This window comes from Xenopus laevis, chromosome 1L, assembly GCF_017654675.1.
Source record: "Xenopus laevis strain J_2021 chromosome 1L, Xenopus_laevis_v10.1, whole genome shotgun sequence".
NCBI classification, from domain to species: domain Eukaryota; kingdom Metazoa; phylum Chordata; class Amphibia; order Anura; family Pipidae; genus Xenopus; species Xenopus laevis.
In genome coordinates, this window is record NC_054371.1 from 79,011,401 (window position 1) to 79,035,610 (window position 24,210).

General features: G+C 38.1%; 1 protein-coding gene across 1 annotated transcript in view; it reads left to right on the forward strand.

Annotated features, from left to right (window-relative positions):
- mttp.1.L (microsomal triglyceride transfer protein, gene 1 L homeolog) overlaps positions 1 to 23,646 on the forward strand; it is a 37,896-nt gene extending 14,250 nt beyond the window's left edge. The window contains exons 4-18 of the mRNA XM_018251998.2: positions 392 to 499; positions 1,961 to 2,077; positions 3,616 to 3,755; positions 5,256 to 5,406; positions 6,068 to 6,225; positions 6,669 to 6,837; positions 8,550 to 8,657; positions 9,806 to 10,018; positions 11,232 to 11,443; positions 12,415 to 12,512; positions 16,132 to 16,253; positions 17,882 to 18,109; positions 18,559 to 18,683; positions 20,096 to 20,266; positions 22,346 to 23,646. Coding sequence (XP_018107487.1) covers positions 392 to 499; positions 1,961 to 2,077; positions 3,616 to 3,755; positions 5,256 to 5,406; positions 6,068 to 6,225; positions 6,669 to 6,837; positions 8,550 to 8,657; positions 9,806 to 10,018; positions 11,232 to 11,443; positions 12,415 to 12,512; positions 16,132 to 16,253; positions 17,882 to 18,109; positions 18,559 to 18,683; positions 20,096 to 20,266; positions 22,346 to 22,514 — 2,289 coding nt within the window. The 3' untranslated portion in view covers positions 22,515 to 23,646. The remainder of the gene's footprint in view (positions 1 to 391; positions 500 to 1,960; positions 2,078 to 3,615; positions 3,756 to 5,255; positions 5,407 to 6,067; positions 6,226 to 6,668; positions 6,838 to 8,549; positions 8,658 to 9,805; positions 10,019 to 11,231; positions 11,444 to 12,414; positions 12,513 to 16,131; positions 16,254 to 17,881; positions 18,110 to 18,558; positions 18,684 to 20,095; positions 20,267 to 22,345) is intronic.
- The last annotated feature ends 564 nt before the right edge of the window (positions 23,647 to 24,210 follow it).

Here is a 24,210-nt window from a genome sequence, read left to right on the forward strand (position 1 = left end):
ATTTTCTTTACTTAGAGCCTATACAGTTATCTTCCTTTTCTAGCAAATAGGGCTTTTAAAGGACTGCGAGGGTCTATGAAAAGTACACATTGCAAGTCAGCCTGCCCAGATGCTTAATACATTTTTTTGCACAAAAGCTGACTATACATAAGCTATAATACATGAAAAGACTCTCACATTGCCTTCAATTGTTCTGTGCAATTGGGTATCATGCACATATGAAGCCCTGTACATTCTGTCTGGTCAAAGCAGGTGTTTTCTGTGCAAGTATACATCATGGCACAATTTACACATATTTTAGTTTGTAAGTCTGTTCCACAGTATAATAAATGAGCCTTGTTGTGTTTATTGTTAACATTTTCTTACTTTAGTTGTTGGTGTGTTTTCACAGGTGAAAAGCTTTTTCTCATACCAAGATGAACCCACTGTCCTTCTAAATTTGAAGCGAGGTCTGGCCAGCCTGTTCCAGATACAGCTTAACCCTGGCTCTGTCAGTGAGGTAATGCCATCTGTAATATAAGGTGTAGGCAGTAAGCTCAAGTGGTAGCTTGTTTGCACAGCATGAAATTGGTTGAGTAATCAATGACTTCTGTGAAATGGAAGGGCTGTGGGTGTCTCACAAATACAAAAAAAGGAAGAGGATTATGTTATGTTTTGGGTGGTGGGCAGCAAATAAATTGTGAGGATTGGAAATATGTAAATGTTGAGCTGCATCTGTTCTGTCAATAATCTTCTTGCCTTGTCCAAAACAACATATTTCCAAAGTAATACATAAATGGGTTATTTTTTTTAAATATATGCCATATCTGCTCATGGCCAAGGTGTGGTACAATGTAGGCTGTATGGCATGTCAACCATTAAATGAGTACAGGTATAGGATCTGTTATCCAGAAACCCTTTATCCAGAAAGCTACGAATTATGAAAAGGCCATTTCTCATAGACTCCATTTTATCCAAATAATCCAGATTTTAAAAAATGATTTCAATTTTCTGTGTAATAATAAAACAGTACCTTGTACTTGATCCCAGCTAAGATATAATTAATCCCTATTGGAAGCAAAACAGCCTATTGGGTTTATTTAATGTTTACATGATTTATAGTAGACTTAAGATATAAAGATCCAAATTACGAAAAGATCCATTATCCGGAAAGCCCCAGGTCCCGAGTATTCTGGATAACAGGTCCCATACCTGTACAATATTTTGTATTCAGACAGCTATAAGAGAGGGTATAGCAAGTACAAGTGAACTGACAGTTACGGGGCTTTGACAAATTCCAGAAACTACAACTACAACGAAACGTAATTGATATTAAAGGGTAAGTAAACCTTTGTAAAATGTAACATTCTCAGGGTGCTTTTCTAAGCACTTTTCCAATTTATATTCATTATTTATTCAAGTAAACTGCATTAGTGTAACTGTATAGTCAAAGAGAATAAAGACAAAGAATTGTTCTGATGCTCAGGAAAGAGATCAGACGCCTAAAATGCCCTTTCTCATTTCTTTTCTGAGCAGAGCAACATTAGAACACTTCTATGTTTTCCGTCTCTTTGAATATATAGCTACCAGAACTGACCAACAGGTCTAGCTGTTGTTATAAAATTCATTATACTGGTAGTTAATAAAAACTTCAATAGCTCTGAAACTGAAATAAATGTAAATTGCAAAATTACTTAGAAAAGCACCCTGAGCAATTTTACATTTTTTAAAGGTTTACATATCCTATTAGCTATGTTTGTAGTGGAATGCAGTCAGGACCTCAGATATTAAAATATTTTCCAGGACCATAACTAATATCAATAAAATCACTAGGCCTTACTCAACAGTGCAAGTGTTTAAAAAGTGGTCCAGAAACAAGACTCTATTTGTATGAAAATATATTTTCTGTTTTATTGATACTTCACATACATCATATGAGTACTGTGAACTGATATTTCCTATTGTGCTATATTAATATCAGGTTGATGTTTCTGGGAACTGCAAGGTTAATTATCAAACACGGCAGAACCAGGTGACTAAAGTAAAAGATATTGCAAGCTGCAAGATATCAAAAACAGGCTTCTCGACCTCCAACAAGGTAACAAATAGACAAATCTTATAAATATTATTAGGTAATTGTGTGCTGTTATTATGCTTATTTGTGGCATTAATAGGGGAATGATGAGTAAAATGTAAAGGTATAAATGTATCTACCCAGAGCCTCATGTATGTAGGCATATACAGTCAGCTATATATGTTTTTATATAGTTGTATAATGTCGCTCTATTGTGGTTAAATGAATTGCAAATGATTGCAAGCATCAAGATACAGATGCTAACAGTATTCCTTTATCTCACAAAACAGTTTCTCTTCTGCCGGAAGATTATTCTCTTATCATAGCCAAAGTGGCTAGGCTCATCAATCCTGTTATTAAAGGTTCAATAGAAAAAGGAAACTTCAGATTCAAATTTCAAATATTTCTGAACAGATTTCAGACATGATAAGCAATTTGATGAGATTACAACTACAGTTCTCTCAAATGTATAATGAAACAAATGAATCTCATACCAGGACAGAGCTTTTAAAGAAACAGGCCCAAGATTTAAGAACGAAACTTGATGGTCTGGAGAATAGATCTGTAAGGAACAATCTCAGATTTATATGGCAACTTTGCCAGCGTTTGGCACCCTGGACGCAACTTTGCATGTTATTGAATTAGCGTTGTCTGAGTGAATTTTGCCTGGCGAAGTCTTGTGCTGCCTGTGAAGTCGTCGCTGGTGAATTTTCGCCACTTAGTAAATTTGCCCCCTGATCTGGTTCATATGGGTGTATGGACTCTTGGCTATTTTTTTTTTATTTTACATTACCCCCAGTTTCTTCTTTCCCCTTTTTGCCCTGTTATTAATTTTTCATATACTGCTGACCTTCACATGAGGGTAACTTCACAAAAGTTGAGAACAGACAGGACGCTGAAGCAGAATTACTGCTGATATGCTCTTTTATTTTCCACACAACATGTTTCGGACAGCATATGTCCTTTTTCAAGTGAGGGTCATGAGGGTCTAATAGCAAAGGTTGTAGCCCTTCATAAAACTGTCCCACTGTGCCCCCAAATTCTCTTATGGTTAATTACCGATACCTGCACCTGTTACCTGCTCATCTTGTTGTAATTTTACTTGTGAAGCTTAATGTTATTATGACTATGACATTGCATTGTATTCAAAGATCAGAAGGCAACACATACTGCTGTTTAGTTGTTCTGTGTTTGGGCACAATATTGTGCAATTTTGCTTTAAGCATGCAACCCCAATGTTGCAGGACTACAGCTCCTAGCATGCTAAATCATTGGTTGGTTTTTGGTGAAGTCTGTAGCAAAACAAAATTAAGGTAAAGTTTGATTGAGCAAATACATCTTCTTTAACAAAGCCTTATAATGTGTGTGGTGGAGATATTAAGGGTAGGACACATCTCTGTAGAAGTTATGGCTGTTGAGTAATTTATCAACAATACATTGGATCAAACTGTTGCAAAATTTTATTTTATTTGTTGCAAAAATGTGTACCATGCCAGATTTTTCAGACTTTTAACTCTAGTCTCTATTACCCACAGTTGCATATTTACATTTATGTTTTTCAGGTGATTGGCATTTCTAATAAAGGAACATCCAGTACAATTTATATATTTGATGATAATCTCATTAAATCGGCGTTAGCTGAAGAGAATCATGTGTTGACTCTTAACGCATATAATGCAGTAGCAGCAAAGATTGTGTGCAAGTAAGTGTAATCCAACAAACCCCTGCAGTGTGCAGTAGTGTCATGTACACTTGACTATATCTAAATATATCTACCTCTAATTAGTTTTCCTCAGTGGTGCCCATAAAAAAGTATAACACTATATATTAAACTGAAAAAAGAAAACTGTCACATACATAGGGACTATGGAAGTAATACCTCCTATACCCTGTACTTTGCACGCATAGAGGGTTGTGTGCCAAGTAACTTTGTGTATATCATATAGATGCATGCTATTTTGCACACATTTTTGTTCTTTTTTTCCATAATTGAACCCTTATAAATGTTACTGGTATATGGCTGCCACTAAACTGTGAACAGGGCAACAAACTCCCAGAAGGTGGGTGCTGTAGCCTGGTGCTAATGTAGAATAGTGTGATCACAGTAGGTAACTATACAAGTCCTTCAGCTTTCTGACCTCAAGTATCTTACATTCAGATTCTTTTCATAGATACGTTACATTAGGTTGGTCATCAACTTATATTTGCAGATTTAGCATTTGTTTGTACTGATATATAAATAAACTATAGCTTTAGACTTTACGAGGCATAAAGAAGCTTTTCAAGTATCACTTACATATGAAGAATATAGTACAGGTATGGGATCTGTTATCCAAATTGCTCGGGACCTGGGGTTTTCCGGATAACGGATCTTTCTGTAATTTGGGTCTTCGTGCCTTTAGTCTACTAGAAATTTATTTAAACATGAAATAAACCCAATAGGCTGTTTTGCTTCCAATAAGGATTAATTATATCTTAGTTTGGATCAAGTACAAGCTACGGGTTTATTATTACCGAGAAAAAATTTGGATTATTTGGATAAAATGGAGTCTATGGGAGACAGCCATTCCGTAATTCGGAGCTTTCTGGATATCGGGTTTCCGGATAAGGTATCCTATACCTGTACCAGCATTATTAACTATACCATTTACATACCCTTTCATTTGTTATAGAAAGAAAAAAAAAACATGTAGCACTGAACCCGATGGCTTATGCTTTTATTATTTTCCTGTTATTTATTTTTTTAAAGGAGAAGGAAAGCTACGGAGGCATTTTATTGCCAATAGATTAGCTGCAATAGTGCAAGCTAGAATGCTATATTTATTCTGTAGAATGTTTTACCATACCTGAGTAAAAAGCTCTAGAAGCTCTCTGTTTGTTTAGGATAGGAGCTGCAGTATTAACATGGTGTGACATCACTTCCTGCCTGAGTCTCTCCCTGTTCTGGGCTCATATTACAGTAGAGAAGGGAGGGGGGTGGGGAAGAGGAGCAAACTGAGCATGCTCTTGCCCAGGGCAATGAGGTTTAAGCTGAAGTCAGGAAGTCTGATACAGAAGCCCATGTGTACACAATAGAAGGAAAGAAATGCAGTGTTTCTTTTGACAGGGGACTATTTACTGGTATATTTAGATGGTATATTTAGATGGACCTTTCTGATAAGGCTTACTTAGTTTTAACCTTTCCTTCTCCTTTAACATACAGGCAAAAACTGGAACTAAAGTCTACACAAGCTGGACCCAAGGAAACCCCAGGCAAGCAGATTAGCACTGTGATTAAGGCAGAAGATGCAAAATATGTACAGCTCCCATTGGCGGCTGATCAGATGAAATCAAACTGCAAGGGTTGTCTTTCTGTAAGTTAACAAGCTCTATTCTACTTTAGTTTTCACAAATATACATTTTTTGCATGTAGAATATAGAACAAGAATCATCATAAATAAGCCATAACTAGTGATGGTCGAATTTGCGAAACGGCACTGGCGTCTCGTTTTTGACGCCGGTGTCCGTTTTTTCAACGCCGGCGTCCGTTTGTGGGACGCTGGCGTCCGTTTTTTGGATGCCGGTGCACATTCGCCAGCGAATTTTCACGGCCATTTTGTGAATTCACCCATCATTAGCCGTAACGATAACAGGAAACAACAATCGTCGGCTTTATCTTGTTTACAATACGTCAGAAATGTATATGAAATTTATATGAAATGTATACATCCTTAATGTTTTTCTTCAGAAAAACCACATCTGAAAGTCCAGCAACACCAAATAAATAAACACATACATACATTAAATAAAAAAAGCTTAAATTTATTGCCAAATTGTTTGGAATATTGAGCTATTAGATATGCCCAGATTTCTTATCTTGCCTATGGGATGCTGGCTCTGGTGGTTGGATTTCTCATGTTCATATAGCAGTTGGGGGCAAGATCAAGATCTTCACCCCCTGGAAGTTGGGTTGGGGTTGAGAAAGGCAATGTAATAAACCTTCTTTTAGCATTCATGTTAATGTTTATTTTGTAGCTTGCACAGCACTGGCAGGCCACTCGTGAGCATTTTGAGCCTCAGAATCTTTCAAAAGCCAATGCAGCCCGCAACTTCCTCTCTCTAATTCAAAGTCTCCGCAGAGCAAAAACATCTGACATTTTGAAGCTCCTTAAGTCAGAAAAGGAAGATGTTCTGTAAGTATTATTAATTGCACTGTATGTTAAATGGCTAAGAACAATCACGAAGATTGTTTCAGTACAATGCATTGGGGGCAAAGTCTTCTACTAAATGTAAAAACAAAACACATACATATCTAGACTGTCTATATTTTTAACTTGTGATAAAATTCAGTCTGTGAAATGCAATAAAAAAAATAATAAAAAAAGCATTTATAAATTTGTTTTTTAAATTCCATATAAATGCCGAAGCTCAACATTTCAGGGGGGTAACCTACCCTGCATCACCGAGAAATGTTGAGCTTCATCACAAGTCAATAAAATTGGCCAAATGCTTTTAATACAGGTGAGTGCTGCTCCAGATGTTCAAGATAATGTAAAACTGAGCACACTCAAGCACAGATGTGCATGCTTGGGGATATTAAAGAATAATGAATAACGTGTCCATATCATCCCAATAGTCCACAGCTGGTTGATGCTGTAACGTTTGCTCAGACGTCGGAATCCTTGGAGGCCATGCTAGAGTTTCTTGACTTCACCAATGGGAGCAGACCATTGCTGCAAGAGAGATTCTTGTACGCTTGCGGATTAGCCTCACATCCAGATGAGCAAATGCTTAAAGCTCTTATCGTAAGTTTCCTGTATTACTGTATTACTCTTTCGATTTTTAATATTCATATAATCTTTTTTTTAGAATATTTGCTGATTATAGCCAGGGGGAATTGTCTTGGTCTCCTAGTACCATTTTATGTTCTCAAACAGGCAACCTGCCAATAACCATCGTGGAAAGAGCAGATTTGTAAATATGGCCCTCTTGCTCATGTTTCACTAAGTCAGAGGTCCTCAGTGTGACCTTATGACTCCTCTTCCCCCATAAGAGTTAGTTATAATGATATCCTTACATAAGCAAACACGGATCAGTCAGTGGCTAAGTCATGTGAACTCTCCACCTGTGCTCATTTAAGGCATTCATTTATACCTTCCCTTTCCGAAAAAAATGCAAAACTGAAAATGAAAATCCCTCCATTAGAAACTCAGATATGTATCCTAAAAATATATGTCTTGGGAAAGAACCGTATTCACCATTTGTGATTTGCCTTATCACTACAGTGTAAAAATAAGAGAAATCTTTGGGATCTGTTATCCTGTTATCCTGTTATCCAGAAACCCATCATCAAGAAAGATCCGAATTATAAGAAGGCCTTCTCTCATGGGGCAGATTCACTAAATGGCGAAGTGGCTAACGATAGCAAATTTTCGCCAGAAATCCAATCTGCAGGGACATCATCAATTCACTAACAGGCGCAGACGACAATTTGCTAGCGAATGGGACCATCGCTAGCTTTCATTTGCACTCTATCACCAGGCGACTTTTCGCTCAGACGAATGGTGTTAATCCGCAAATTTACTAAAGTGCTGAATGTTAACTGTTTTGCCAGAGTTGACTTCACCACCTCAGACCAGGCAAACTGCTAAAATTAAGCTAGATCTTCCTCAATCTTATGTCAATTACACTATATCCTGTCTGCCGAAAATGCATTAAAGTTTAAAAAACACTGGTGACTTTTCCTTTTTTTAAGCGGGATTGCCTGCAAAAGTCCTCACTTAAACTTTTTTTGGCTTAACATTTTCCCCCTGACATTTGAGAACATATGAAACAAATGGAGCATTCGTTTTCCAGTGGGCTCATGTGTAGGGCATTACAGTTTTTCTTTATTAAAGTTCCTTGGACATTTGTAATAAAAAGTGGCCACTTCAAGCATTTGCACCAAAATCTCTAATAAAGACGTCCATACAACTTTAATGTACCCTCAAATTGACCTAAGCGTAAGATCACTAGCAAATTTTTACTAGGCACAAACGAACGGTATCGCATCTTTGCTATGAAATGCTCGCACTGCCAAAGTAGCTGTCACTTGCGACAAATTCGCCCTTTAGTGGATCTGCTCCATAGACTCCATTTTGATCAAATAATTAAAAAAAAAAATCTCTGTAATAATAAAACAGTACCTTGTACTTCATCCTAACTAAGATATAATTAACCCTAATAGAAGGCAAAGATATCGGGTTAATATCACTTCAATGATTTTTTTGCAGACTTAAGGTACAGAGATCCAAATTATGATTAGACCCCTTGTCTAGAAATCCTTTATGGATAACAGGTCCCATACCTGTTTTATCTCCTTCTATGGATGAGTGTAGAATCAGTGCCATAATACTGACAGCTTAGGGCTTGGATATAAATCTTGTACTGTTTCAAACATCCTAGTGAATCACAAAGAAACTGAAATGTGGCCTTACATATTTATGGTACACTAACTTGTTTCTTTTAATCCTACCAGGCCAAGTCCAAGGGGACAATTGCAAACCAGGAGATCAGGGAAACTGTCGTTATAATTATTGGTGCGCTGATCAAGAGGCTTTGCCAGAGTGGAATGTGTGATTTTCCGGTAAATATTACACGGTTTTGTATCATGGCATAATTCTATTTAGTACTTGTCCTAGGATTTTTAACCCCTTTATTCATTCACAAGAATACTTTAATGAATTTAGGTGAACGCGGCATCAATAGAAAATGGCATCAGCTGCTAAAGTAGGGAGATGCATCTGGCACCCTCCCATTGTGGCGAAAAATATAAAGAAAGTAAAAAAGTAAAAAAGTATAAAAAGGGAACAATTTGTTTGAATAGTAAAACACTGCCATTCTCTATATGTATTGCCTTGATATCTGAAGCGGTATATTTCCCAAAGTCCCATAGAAAGAGTCGATGTAGAGCAATAGTAAGCAGAACCCACATACACATATTTATTTAGATAAAATGTGGAATTGTATTATTTAATTTGCTGTATTTATAAATATGTTGGCAGTAAGTATACTGACATGACTTTCTCTGTCTCATGTTGCCAATCTGCCATGTGGTTTAGCATAAAGAAACTGCTTATTAAATACGTAACTTGACATTGATAGCAGGCCAAACTCAGTTAATTATCCATTAGTCGTTAAGATTTTAGAAGCTGCCATGCTGCATTCTAACACCCTTCCAAAGTATTAAACTGCAATGGAAAATTGCAAGGAGTTGAATAATGAACCTGATAACGTTCCCAAGCTAGAATGAGTGCTCTGAAAGCTTTGTGACACTAGGTGAAAAATTATGATTCTTAGGGTGTAAATATAGAGTGGTAAATATACTAAATTGTTCTGGAAGAAAATTAACAATGCTTTTAAACAATCATGTCTTAATTCTTAATCCTCCCCAGCATTTACGTTGGGAATTAACAATTCAAAGGGTTGTTAGCATTCAGTGCTGCTGATAAGATATTACACCCCACAGAACAGAATGGTGTCCAACTGCTCAAACACATTCTGATGAACTGACACATTAGTCTGCTATGATAAATGTGTTACTTCCATAAATCACTTTCCTGACTGCAATAATAAATATGAAAACATATGAACTGTTGTAAATCCTTTAGGACATCTCAACTTTGCTTCTATATATTGGGCCCATGTTGTTCTTAATAATTCCAAAAACTGAAATTAAAAGCATTATGTTGTTGTAATCTTAAATTTAATGACGGTTGCTTATTTTCATTACAGTCAATTTTGCAAGCAAAAAAGTTGATCTTAGAAGGTTTGGAAAAGGCAGAAAAGCCTGCGGATATCAAGACTCATCTGTTGGCTCTAAAAAATGCTATCTTACCGGAAGGAGTTCCTTTGCTGCTAAAATACGCAGAATCTGGGGAGGGACCTGTCAGTAGTATTGCAATCAGTGCTCTTCAGAAATACGATACAAGTTTAATCACTGACGAGGTAACTAACAATTTCCTGGCAATTGAGTGCACAGGCACCCAGTAACACAACGCAAGAATGGGACCTGTTATCCAGAATCCTCAGGACCCAGGGTTTCTTTCTGTAATTTGGATCTTCATCCCTTAAGCCTACTAAAAAATAAGTTAAACATTAATCAAACCCAATAGGATTTATGTACTTCCTAATTATAACTTAGTTTAGATCAAGTACAAGGTACTGTTTTATTATTACAGGAGAAAAAGGAAATCATTTAAAAAAAATAGAATTATTTGCTTATAATGGAGTCTATGGAAGACAGACTTCCTGTAATTTGAAAACAGGTTTTCCGGATAACGGATCCCATACCTGTACGAAACACCATTGTTAAAGATTACTTGTTGAAAAGTGTCCTGGATTGATAATAAAATAACACCTTTTGGTCAATAAATTCTGAAAGTGATCTAAAATGGTCAATATTAACAGACACTTATAGAATATATAGGGTAACTGAAGTCAATAAGCGACAACTAGTGATGGGTGAATTTATTCGCCAGGCGCGAATTTGCGCGTTTCGCCGCCAGCGAATAAATTCGCGAAACGCCCGCAAAAATTCGCCGGCGGCAAAAAAAATTTTCGAAAAAAACCGGACGCTGGCATCAAAAACGGACAGCGGCGTAAAAAAAGGGGGCCAGCGTCAAAAACGGGCGCCGGCATCAAAAACGAGACGCCATTTTGCGAATTTCGCGCGAAATTCGCGAATTTTTCGGCGAAGAGAAACGGCGCAAATTCGCCCATCACTAGCGACAACATTTTTTTTGACGTGCGTCAATATTTTACACACGCAACTTTTATTCTCCCTCCAAATGCATTAAAGCCAATGGGCATTTTTCGTTCTGTGACTTTTTTTGACTTGGTGACTTTTTGTCCAAATGCATTAACTTCAATGGGCGTTTTTTTCTCAAGTTATTTCTCACTCAAAATGCATTAAGATCAATGGGTGTTTTTAATTGTAGTGGCTTTTTTTTTCACATCAAATTTTTGACGCATCTTTGTGAAAAAAATTTGCATATGGGGAAATTTCTATGCAGATCCATGCCTGCCAAAAATATTTGCTCATCCCTAGTCACAGTCTATCTTTATTCTTCTTTATTCTAGCTGCAAATAATGAATTCAACATAATAAAGGAAATGTCTCTGTCTCCTCACTGCCAACATGCTGTTTTTCTTTTAACTAGGTAAAAAAAGCAATGAACCGGATCTATCATCAAAATTATAAAATCCATGAAAAAACAGTACGAACGGCTGCTGCTGATATAATACTAAACAATAATCCTTCCTTCATGGATGTAAAAAACCTGCTGCTTTCTATTGGGGAACTACCGCTGGAAATGAACAAATACATGCTCTCTGTGTTCCAGGACATCCTGCAGTTTGAGATGCCAGCCAGGTACAGTATATCTAGTTCTAATATGGGTAAAGAATGCTCAGGTCCTGAATTAGTGGCCTGAATATAATGCAGTGTTATAAAGCCTTTAAAGAATTATTCATTGGCTTTTGGGCAGGAACCAAAATTATTTTTGCTATACTCTTTGCCTAATGGCAAAGAGTTAGAAATTAAAAGTTGGAAATTAAAACCCAGACAGCTCTATACGGTCTCATTTATTACGCCCACTTCTCTATCCTGCAGGTGCAGAACACCAGATTATTAGTAGCATCCTTTTATTTATATAGTGTAACACATTCTTTAGAGTTTTACAGAGATTATGCAGATTATACATCTTTCATATCAGGCCCTGCCCCAGTAAAGTTTACAGTCTAAGTCCCTATGATGCAAACACACACCATGGTTAGTTTTATCAGGAACATATCTTTCGTTCCTCCCTGTAGGTTTTTGGCATATTGGAGGAAACTGAAGTACGAGGTAAACCATGTAGACACATATAAATGTATAACATATAATTAAACGTAGGATGCCAGTGTAAAGACAGTAGTACTTGCCATTGTGTCATCACACTTATGTGTGATATTATACACAAGGTTTTTCACCAAATGGACACAAAAACAATGCACCAAAGGTTGTATACTGTGATCACACTTACTGCGAATTATATAGATATAGAAAGTGGTACACTTGAAGAATAAGGTCTGTTTGGAAAAACTGTGAAAATGCATCTAGTAGGCAGGAAAGGATATTATTTTTAATATGGCAGGTGTCTTTTGTTAATACAAATAGTGATACACATTCATTAATAATCCTTAATTTACTGTATATTATAATTCAAAACAATGAAGCCTCCACAGAGAGGTTACTAGTTTTGTTTGTATGCAAATAAATGCATTTTTAGAAAACTTTTGTGCAAATTCATCATTTTCTTTTGCTAATAAAAATTGATTGCATTATTTTATTATGTTTTACAGTAAGGTCATACGTCAAGTTCTAAAAGATATGAGTGTTCACAACTATGACCGCTTTGCAAAGACTGGATCCTCTTCGGCTTTCTCTGGCTACGTGAATCGTATGTATTGTTAATGATGAAATCAGCATTTCAGCTTTTCAATGTAGCATAACAAACATAACAAATGCAACTTGCAAACAAGTAACACTGACGGATGGAAAGGAGAATGGGAGTAATGATATCGTAAGTTTCCCGTCAGTCTGTCAGGGGCAATGATAGAGAAGAACTCTGGACCAGAGAGGAAGCACTCCTCCAGTCACACTCCAGTCCAATTCACGGTAGTCACAGGACAGAGAATAAGCATGGTAAATGAGTAATAGAGTGGCGAGCTCCTTCCAGAAGATGTTGCCACTCCTTGAGAGCAAGTTTAAATGCCAAAAGTTCACTATTCCCAATGTCCTAATTTTGCTCGGCAGGGGAGAACTTTTTTGAAAGATGCGCATGGGTGTAATTTCCCATCTGCAATTTGAATCTGAGAGAGAATGGCTCCGGCCGCAATATCAGAAGCATCAACTTCAATGAAGAAGGGTTGCCGGGGATCAGGATACCTGAAGATCGAAGTATATGCATAGCAATCTTTTAAGGATTGAAAGGCTTCCTGGGCATGAGGGGGGCCAAGACTTAGGTTTTCCTCCCTTATGAATGAGAGCCAGGATAGGAGTGATATGGGAGGAGAAGACCTTGATGAATTGGCAGAGTAGAGAATCCAACAAACCTTTGTATGGCTTTGGTACATGTGGGGAAAGGCCAGTTCTAAATTGACGTGACTTTAGAGGGGTTCATCTCGAATCTCTCTTGAGAGATTGGGGATTTTGGACACCTCGAACACACACTTCTCCAATATGGCAAAAAGGAAGTTTTCTCTCAGACGAGAGAATACCTTTTTCACCTTGGGTTCACCTTTCCAAGTCTTTTTTGGAGAAGATTAAGATGTTGTCTAAGTACACGACTACAGATTGCCCCAGACAATCTCTGAAGATGTCGTTCACAAATTCTTGGAAGACGGCAGGGGCATTGCAGAGGCCGAAGAGCATTACCAGGTATTCATAATGCCCATCTCTGGTGTTGAATGCCGTCTTCCACTCATCACTCTCACGTATGTGGATTAAATTGTATGCCCCACGAAGATCCAGCTTAGTAAAGATCTTTGCCCCTCTGAGTTGGACGAAGAGCTCTGAGATAAGAGGCAGAAGGAATCGGTTCTTAACCATGATCTTGTTGAGGCCCCTGTAATCGATACAAGGACATAATCTCTCTTGCTCAGAGAGATGTACCTTGCGAATTTACATTGGATCCTCAGGAGGAGTAACAAACTAACAGGTGGTTGTGGCGGAGAGCTCAGAAAAAAGGGTCTCTGAAAACGGGGTGCCAAGACCAGTTGAGTTTTTCTTCCACTGTCTTTTTCCACTTTTCTCTCCCTGATACGTGTGTCGATCTTAATGGTTAGGGCAATAAGCTCTTCAAGCTGCTGAGGAAGGTCTCTGGAAACCATATTGTCCTTTAATCTGTTGGATAACCCTTGATAGAAGGCTGCAACATAAGCTTCATTATTCTCTGAAGCCAGGGTCCGCAGCTCAATGGCATACTGGCTTGCCATATGGTTCCCTTCGTGGATCTGCATAAGCCTGGAGGATGCTGTGGCTACCCAAGCAGGGGCATCAAAAACTGTGCAGAAAGATTCCAGGAACATTCTGACATCATTAGTCAAGGATGAGTTTTTCTTCCAGAGAGGATTTGCCCATTCCAGTGCCTTACCCTCCAACAACGTGATAATGTATCCCACTTTGGCTCGCTCTGATGCAAAATGAGAAGATTGGAGTTTGAATTGTATTAGGTACTGGTTCACAAACCCCCTGCAAGCCTGAGGGTCACCACTGTAGTGAGAAGGAGGAGGAGCGCGGGGTTCTTTGTAGAAGGATGCAGTAGGTGGAGTGACCGCTGCCACAGGAGGGACACTGGGAGTAGAAGCAGCCATAGGAAGACGAAATAGCAAAGCCTCAAAAACTTGTCCAACACGGGCTTGCTGTGCTTCATTTACCTCTATGTGAGAAGCCATGTTGCGGAGGGTCTTTTCCAATTTTGACGGAGCTTCCTTAGGTGGGTCCATGGCCTGATTATACTGTCAGGGGCCTTGTGGCTCCAATAGCGGAGAAGTCTGAACCAGGGAGGAAGCACTTCGATTACAGTCCAATTCTCGGTAGCCAGAGGACATATAATAAGCGTGGTCAGGATTCAGGCAAGGGTTCAAAGGAAGGCAGCTCAGAATCATAGTCAGAGTTCAGGCAAAGGGTTAAGAGTCCAGGAATCAAGTATATTTGAATTAAGAGCACACAGGAATGCCAAGGTGACCGCGGCGTCCTTAAATTACAAATTTACGCACCATTTTTGGCGCGCTGACGTAAGGCGCCCAGCGCGCCAGCATTAGTGCACGATGTTGGGCTTCGCTATCATGGACATGGAATGCTCTGCTCAATAACAGAGAGCTCCTGAAAGCACTCCTGGCAGTACCCATTCCCCCAGGGAGGGGAGCACTGGACCACCCTGTCTTGGCTTCTGAGGAAATTGGTTGTAGAATTCCCGCACTTAACAAGGAGCATGGACATCAGAGCGCTCCTGACAGAGTCCAAGTAATACTCACAGCATGAAACCTGGAGCTGGAGAACCACCCCCTCTCCACCTTTTTCCTATTCTAACTTTCTCCTTGTCTAAATGTATTCTCAATCTTGTTTATTACAAGTTTTACATCCCAATTTTTGAATGGCCATCATGCAAGAATAATCTATGATGAAACATCACTTTCTGCATATTTGTCATTTAACAAGCATATTGCATACACCCTCCTTTTACAGTCAACTTTTGAGGAAATGGGGCTATGTACACATTGGGCATAAGATACAGATATGCCTGAATCCCATTGTGTACAAAAATGGGAAAAAGTTAACAGTAGGGATGGGCGAATTTTTTCGCCTTGTTTTGCCGAAAAAATTACTCCCATAGACTTGTATGGCGATTAATTTATTAATCTGCCCTGTAGCATCAGTTTACATTACAGGCAAACCAAATTTTCTGCTTTATAATGTGCGGCAACCCCTAAGCTTAGCTTCTCAACAGTTGCTCACAGCCCAATGAGCATGTGAGTGTCGCAGATACTTTAGATGGTGACCCCCTGTGACAAGTTTGAAGTCCTGGATCATTGGTGTTATTGAGAAGATGAAACTTTAGGCTGGTGCAATAAAGTAATTATATAAAATATGGCATTTTTAGCCATATTATTTTTTAGGGTTTAATTCTCCTTTAAAAAGGTATGGGGAGGGAACAAGGAGGGATTTTATGGTAGAAGAGAAAGAGGCAGCTTCAGGGGTACAGTTCTAACGTATGTGGGAAGGTAAATATTCTGTAATCACAGACTTGCATTTTCCTAAATCCATGTTCATGGAGTACATTAAAGGCTAAAGCTCACCCAATAGGGGTTTGAAGTACAGCCAAGACAGGTGCTGCTCATATCCCAATAGTAAGGGAGGGATTGAAACCCCAGTATATATGAAATTATAGACATTTTTGATAATTAGCATGATGAGTATTACATGTAATTGCTTTTCAAGCAAAGTTTGGTACACTTTTATTGTGGGAAGGTGCGAAGCGTTTACTTTTAATCATGGTTCTGTTTTATATATTGAAGGTGGACTAGATTCATCATCAACCTATAGTCTGGACATTCTCTACTCTGGATCTGGCATTCTAAGAAGAAGTAATATTGATTTATTTTTGTACTCTAAAAACACTGAGCTGCATGCCATTCAGGTAAACCTATTATCTTTCTTATATAGCCAATTTTTGTACCAAGCCTGTAGGATGGGGATGGGGAATGAAAGAAGAAACCTGTTTTTTCAATGCATTTCTAACATACAAGCTTACATAGGGATACTCTATTGTACTAAGCTAATATCATATGCTGAGCTAGTTTATGTGAACTGTGAGATGTGGAACAGGTGGTAGCATTAGACTTCGGCACAAAAAATGGTAAGTAAAAGCTGACATATTGTGGGACATTCACTAAGATTCGTTATTGCGCCAGCGTCCGCTTCGCCGCACTTCGCCAGACGTATTTTCGCCAGCGCTACGCAAATTCACTAAAATCCGAAGTTGCACTCAGGGGAAGCGTAAGGTTGTGAAGTTGCGCTAGCATTAATTCGCCAAGCAAAGCAAAGTTACGCTAGCGATGCTTAATTTGCATACGGCGCCAAATTCAAATTTCAATGGAGGAATATGTAGCAGCACTACACAAGCCTGGGAAACCTTCAAAACAGCAAATAAAATGTTTATTTTGCCCTATACATGTGCCCACTGTATAGTTAAGGTGCCATGAGTTAGGAAATGTAGGGGGGAAGGAGGGGAGCCCCAAAAAATTTTTCGATCTTTTTCAGCCTATCACCCATAAAAAATGAAAAAACTCCAGGGTTTTTTGGGACTTAGAAAAATTTTTAACATTTTTTGAAGCAATCCCTATCTACTCTATTGCACTTCGCCTGGTCTGAGGTGGAAGTCTGGCGTAAAAGGTAGTGTTCAGAATAATTCGCGCGTTAGTGAATTTGCGTAGTTACGTCCGTTGCGCAAATTCGCCTGGTGTAAGGGTGCGAAGTAACACTAGCAAATTTACGCCAACATCTGTTAGTGAATCGGCAAATTAACGAAAATGGGCTACGCTGGCGCATTCACGCTAGCGTTAGGTGCTTCGTCGTTTAGTGAATTTGCCCCATTGATGGAACCGACGCTAATGTCATTGGCAGGTTGATTCCTACACATTTTAGTTTTATTGCCATTCTATGGGTGGAAGGATGGGTTCAACTGGCAATAGCCTCATAATTTCCAGGTGACAAGCAGGTGTCATTGCAACTGATATATGTTAATGTGTCTCACCAGACTTAAATAAATCACTCTCTGGAAAAGTGACATGACTCTAGTCCATGGGGCAGATTCCCTAAAGGGCGTAGTGACTGACGCTAGCAAAAATTTCGGAACTTTGGCAATTTCCTAATGGAAACCAGCCACAGCTCCTCTTCAGTTTCTTCTGTTCCAGTCAGCCATATTGAATGTGTCCTGTGGTACACTATCTGTCCTTTCAGCCCAGGACCCAATGGGTTGGAATGTACAAGATAAGCCTGTGTATGGCAACCTTAAAAAAGATCACATGGTGAGACAAGCCAGAAGCAAGAAGCCATGCAAGCCAAGGGAGCTAAATTATCAATAACACGGAAAAATAATAGGAGGAATGACATAGAAAGAGAGAGAGCATTAATCCCTCGCTAATGTTGCAGTTCTTGCAAAGTTGAAGCCTACAGAGGGTCCAAGACATTATTATTAAAATATTATTATTAAAAAGACCCCTTTTGTCATTAAAACAAACGTTAATAAACATTTCTTATTTACAGGTTGTAATTGAAGCTCAAGGTCTTGAGTCCTTAATAGCTGCAACTGCTGATGAAGGTGAGGAAGAACTGGAATCCTTTGCTGGAATGTCAGCCATCTTGTTTGACGTTCAACTACGGCCTGTTACATTTTTCCAAGGATACAGTGATCTAATGTCAAAAATGTTCTCGGCAACCGGTGACCCTATAAGTGTAGTGAAAGGACTTGTGCTTCTGACTGATCATTCTGAGGTAATTGCAATATATCTTGAAAATGATTAGCTAGGAAAAAGGGCACATAATGAACACAACTGACAACTCTTGAGCCATTGGTTAATACAGTATAATACATTCTAGTTCACAGTTTCTAAACCAGACAAAGTTTTCTCAATGAAATACACTGTAATGGTCCCTAGGTGTTGCGCTATTTGTCTCCAGTTCCATTGAATAAGGCATCCACCTGGGAAGAACAGAAGCCGGGAATCCTAACAAAAATGTCCATGTTTAACTTCTGTCACCACAAGTAGCTCCAGAATCCTTCATTTAGCCAGATTTGCAATATAACATTTTCTAATATTATAAAACATTTCGAATTTCTTGGGAATTTAAAATGTATTCTAATTGTGCAGTAATAACATTAAAACTGGATACCATTTTTCTCCTTGAAGGTTGGTAACAACACTGTATCATTTCCATCCTAGACTATTCAGTTGCAATCTGGGCTTAAAGCCAATGCAGAGTTCCAGGGTGGATTGTCCATTGATATCTCCGGTGGAATGGATTTCAGTTTGTGGTACAGAGAATCCAAAACCAGTGTTAATAACCGGTAGGGTATCAAGCTACACAATAATAATTTGCCTGCAAAATTGTTACTTAATCCTTGACTGGGGTGTCATGCAAAATGCAATGTTCTAATTTACATTTTCATTACATTATCTCATACTTTGGTCTATAGATAGATAGGTAGATAGATATATTATATATTCTGTATTTTGCAAGCCTTCTTTCCCCACTGAATTAATGCTAGGTTATTAATAAAGTTGGTTTCAAGCATGGTTTTTTTTTTATAGACAGGCCAAAAAAATTGTGGCCTGGTTGAAAATGCAATTAATACATACCTTTCTCCACTTCATAGTGTCTTACTTAATTAAAAGAAAGGGTCGCATGCAATTGGTTTGACACATACCTCAATGAAATTAATTGTAAGAGCCTATGGTTAGTATATTTAAAGGAATTGTTCAATATAAAAAATAAAAACTGGGTAAATAGATAGCCCATGCAAAATAAAAAATGTTTCTATTATAGTTAGTTAGCCAAAAATTTAATCTATAAAGGCTGGAATGACTTGATGTCTAACATAATAGCCAGAATTCTACTTCCTGCTTTTCAGCTCTCTTGGTTTCCACTGATTGGTTACCAGGCAGTAACCAATGAGAGACTTGAGGGGCGGGGGGGACAAGGGTCATAACTGTTATCTTTTGAATCTGAGCTGAATGCTAAGGATCAATTGCAAACTCACTGAATAGTTTTGTCACATGTGCCCCCCCCCCTTTAAGTCGCTGACTAACTCAGAGTTAAAGAGCTGGAAAGCAGGAAGTAGTATTCTGGTTATTATGTTACACATCCAGGCACTCCAGCCTTTATAGATCACATTTTTGCCTAACTAACTATATTAGAAACATTTTTTATTTTGCACAGTCAATCTATTTATCCAGTTTTTATTTTTACACTGAACTGTTCCTTTAAACCTCTTGCTTTATATTCACCAGCACCCCCAACCATATGCCTACTTTCTATATACTTGCTATAAGTTAACCCCTTCCTTCCACTCCATTTTTTACACACAAGATCAGTAACTTTTTCACTGGGAAAAACAAGCTAGTAAATATAATACAAGAAGGCTAAAATTAGGAGAGCATGGTACGTCAAGGTTCATTTGCAGTAAATCGCTCCTATACTAGCGCTGTGCACTAATTAGCCAGTTGTGCCTACTTTGAAACATAAATTGCAAGGTGTGGCTTTTTTAAGTAAGAAAATTGGGGTCTCCAGTGTGCTGAAGAATATCATGAAAATGCATAAAAATGCAATGGGGGAGTATCAGTTACATGTGCATAATTCCATAACAATATATTATAAGTTGTCCTCGAGCTGCAGTTTAACATTAATATGTTTTATAATAATTTTAATGTAACCATATAAAGGTATAAATACAATAAATTATATTTTTTGTTTCCACAGAGGGGCTGTGGTGATTACTGGCAATATAACAGTTGATACAGGATTTGTAAATGCTGGGATGGAAACCCGCTTTGAATCAGAGTCATCCTTTGATTTTGTTACAACTGTAAAATTTTCATCGTATCCATTTTTGGTTTGCATGCAGATGGATAAAGGAGCAATTCCATTAAGGTAACATGGGATACTGCTATTAAAACAAATACCTCATTGGGGGTGGACTCACCAAAACATATCCAAATGCACATGCCATAAACCTTCAGCCTACAAAAGGTTTAAAGACTACTATCCCCATGATTGCATCAGCTGGCACAAACCAGACCAATAAAACAGTGGTGCAATTAAAAATATTATAATTATAAAACAGACCATATGTATTGACTCGCTTTATCATCAGGGCAATAGTTTCATAAGACCCAATGGAAAGTCAATTTTTCTTTCTGTAAATGAGAGACCATAAGAGGCCTATGAACGATCTAGGCTGGGATTGCACAGTTACACACCATGGCCATGCAGTTCAAGGAGAGCAATCGGCCTATAGCACAACATATTTGGGTCCTTATGCCAACGTATTTTTGGTGCAAAAAAATATACACTCAAAATTGCCCTCTGCTGCGTCTGATAGAGTTAAAGGAAAACTATACCCCCAAAATGAATACTTGAGCAACAGATAGTTTATATCAAATAAGTGACATATTAAAGAATCTTATCAAACTGAAATATATATTTAAGTCAATTTTGCTCTTTTACATCTCTTACCTTGAACCACCATTTTGTGATGGTCTGTGTGCTGCCTCAGAAATCATCTGACAAGAAATACTACAGGGGGCTTCCCTTATTTTTTAAAATGGCAGTTTTCTATTTATGATTACCCAATGGCACATACTACTAGAAAAGTATATTATTATGAAAATGGTTTGTTTACATGAAGCAGGGTTTTACATATGAACTGTTTTATGCCATATCTTTTTATAGAGACCTACATTGTTTGAGGGTATAGTTTTCCTTTAAATAACAAAAGGGAGAAACATTTTAGAATAAAGTAAATAAAGGGTGGAGAGAAAGGACAGATGAGAGAGTAAAAGAGCAAACAATTAAAGGAACAGTAACATCAAAAAATTAAAGTGTTTTAAATTAATAAAAATATAATGCAGTGTTGCCCTGCACTGGTAAAACTGCTGTGTTTGCTTCAGAAACACCACTATTGTTTATATAAATAAGCTGCTGTGTAGCAATGGGGGCAGCCATTCAAGGAGAAAAGGCTCAGGTTACACAGCAGAGAGCAGATAATCTCTGTAGAACATAATGGTGTTCTCTGTTATCCACTATTTAACCTGTGCCATATAGCCCTTTTTTCAATTTCCGCCATTGCTACTCAGCAGCTTGTTTATATGAACTAAAGTAGTGTTTCTGAAGCAAACACATCAGTTTTACCAATGCAGGGTAACAGTACATGATATTTTCAAACATAGAGAGTAGTGCTACACAATCAATCTCACCTCTTTTTGAGGCGTCGGGTGCCGGCTGTGACTCTGTCTGCCCAGGTCCAGTTCAAATTCCAATACAAATTTCAGCAGCACTCCGGTATAGTGAAAAATAATTTATTTTTGCAAATGAAGCAACATTTCGGGCGTAACCAGCCCTTTATCAAGCTTGATAAAGGGCTGGTTACGCCCGAAACATTGCTTCATTTGCACAAATAAATTATTTTTCCCTATACCGGAGTGCTGCTGAAATTTGTATTGGAATTAGTACATGATATTTTCATTACTTTAAAACACTTAAATTTCTTGGTGTTAATGTTCCTTTAAAGGACCAGTAACATCAATTTTTTTTTAATTCAATAGTATACGACAAAAAAAACAAAAAACACAAAGACAAATGAAACTTTGAAATCGCTAAGTCTTTTTAAGAAATAACTTACCGAAACTCAGCTTGCGCTCCTCTTCAAAAAAGGCGATCCGGCGATCCATCGTGCGGCACTCGATTTCTCCTCCCTGCCTTCCTTATAGGAGATAGCAAGGGAGGAGAAATTGAGCACCGCACAATAGATCGTCGCCCTGTCGCCTTTTTTGAAGAGGAGCGCAAGCAGAATTTTAGTAAGTTATTTCTTAATAAAGACTTCTGATAAAATTTCATTTGTTTTTTTTCGTTGTATACTAACGAATTTTTTTAAAAAAGATTTGTTTTTTATAGTGGCAGTTTCTTTCTCAGAGAAATCTACTAACACTGCCACCACATTTATCTCTATAGACAATACCTCACAAAGTATGAGAGCTTACCTCGTGGAAAAACATATATCTCTCGGAAAGGAAGAGTCCAGATGGTTGCAGGTTCCGAACTCCCGCTTCACCAAGAGAACTCCAACATGTGTAGGCAGGTGACCGCAGATCAGGATAGTTCCACAGACAGCTGGTTCTGAAATCCTCAGAAATCATTTCCTAGTACTGAATCGGTGGCTCCACGGTGGACAGTTGTGTCTGTACTGTATGTTATTTGTGCATACATGAAGTTTACATATTTAGATGTATTTAAGTCTTTGTAAAATGTTCTAAAATAAAGAAGTTTGCAGATAGTGTACTAGTATTGTAATACATATGTTTTGTAAGACTTTCTACCGCATGCAGCAAGTGCAAGTATAGCAGGGTTGCCACTTGCAATCACATATCCACAGCCCATAGTAATAATCCTTTCCTTTTATAACCTTATTTGATATGCAGTAGGAATCTCATTCAAGCCTATGCTACAAACTATAGTTCTGTTTTAAGTTGGCAGCAGGAGGACTGGTTCAATGTTCTTGCTAAGCTGTACAGCTGGCCCCATACACACGAGAGATCATTTTTGCTCTAACAGCTAAAAAGATGTTTAAGGGAACTTTGATGGATAGGATGTTTTTTTCTTGGCTTTAAGTCTAAGCCAAAAACTGTTTAAAAAATGTGAATAAATATGTTTTTAATATTAACATTATTCTCAGATTTAGGACCTTTTGCCAGTGCCCTGTCTGAATGCTGAGATATAGACTTATAGGGGTGACATAGCCGTACAGGGGCCCCCGTGAGGCCCAAATAATAGGCAATTTCAACATATATTGGTAAAATAGGGCAACCTCTGGATATGTTGGGGGCCCTTAAATGAATTTGCTGTGGGGGCCATTAACATCAAATTACACCACTGGATCAGTGTTTTGTTTTTAGCTTCCCTGTTTTTACCTTACCTTACCTACCTCCCTCTTTCTCATCCTGCAATAAGATAATGAGCTCTGCATTAACAAGGCTCTTGTTTTTGTTCCAGCTACAGAAATTTTGTGAACCCATGCTGCTTTATGCACACTTGGCAGAGACAGGCAGATCTCAGGTCAGAAATGAGCATGAGCATTTCTGAGCAGAGGTCCAGCAGTTGCTTTGACATCTTCTTCAAGCGTATTTCCCATAGATCTCAATGGGAAGTGGCGAAAGGCAGATAGAGATGTTGTGATTCCCACCATTTTCCCCCTGTATCCAGCATTGAATTTGGTTTGAGGTTGGATTCGTTTTTAGAAGGCGAATTTCCTGATTCTGACTTTTTGCAGTTTTGGGCTATAATAAATCTCTCAAAATTTTCCCATTAAAAAAATAAGTTTTCGCACAAAAAACCTTGACCAGAAAAAAATAAATTTTTAGCAAATAACCCCCTTAATGTACGGAGATCCAAATTACACAACGACCCCTTATCAGGAAAACCCCAGGTCCTGGATAACAGGTCCCACACCTGTATTAGGGAGTAGTATCCCTCCAAAAGGTAGTATATTTCCTGTGGTTGTATAGCTGTTGTATAGCTAAAGATCCCATATACAAGCACTGTAAGAAGGGTGTAATGAAAATCACAACATTCTGAGCCTCCTGGTCCTGCAGTTTTGAAGAGTTTTACATTTCTCTTTAGAATGACTGATTATGGGAGCTCTAGCTGATTTATCTGACTCCTTTAAAAGCCAAAAGTTACTGGAACAACAGGTTGCAGACATAGGCACTGGCAGCGATATTAAAGGTAGAAAGCTTCTCTGTTGACACATCATGCTCTGCTGTGGATTTATGCCAACTATTGCTTATGTAAATGTGTATCATATGGCATGTATGATGGAT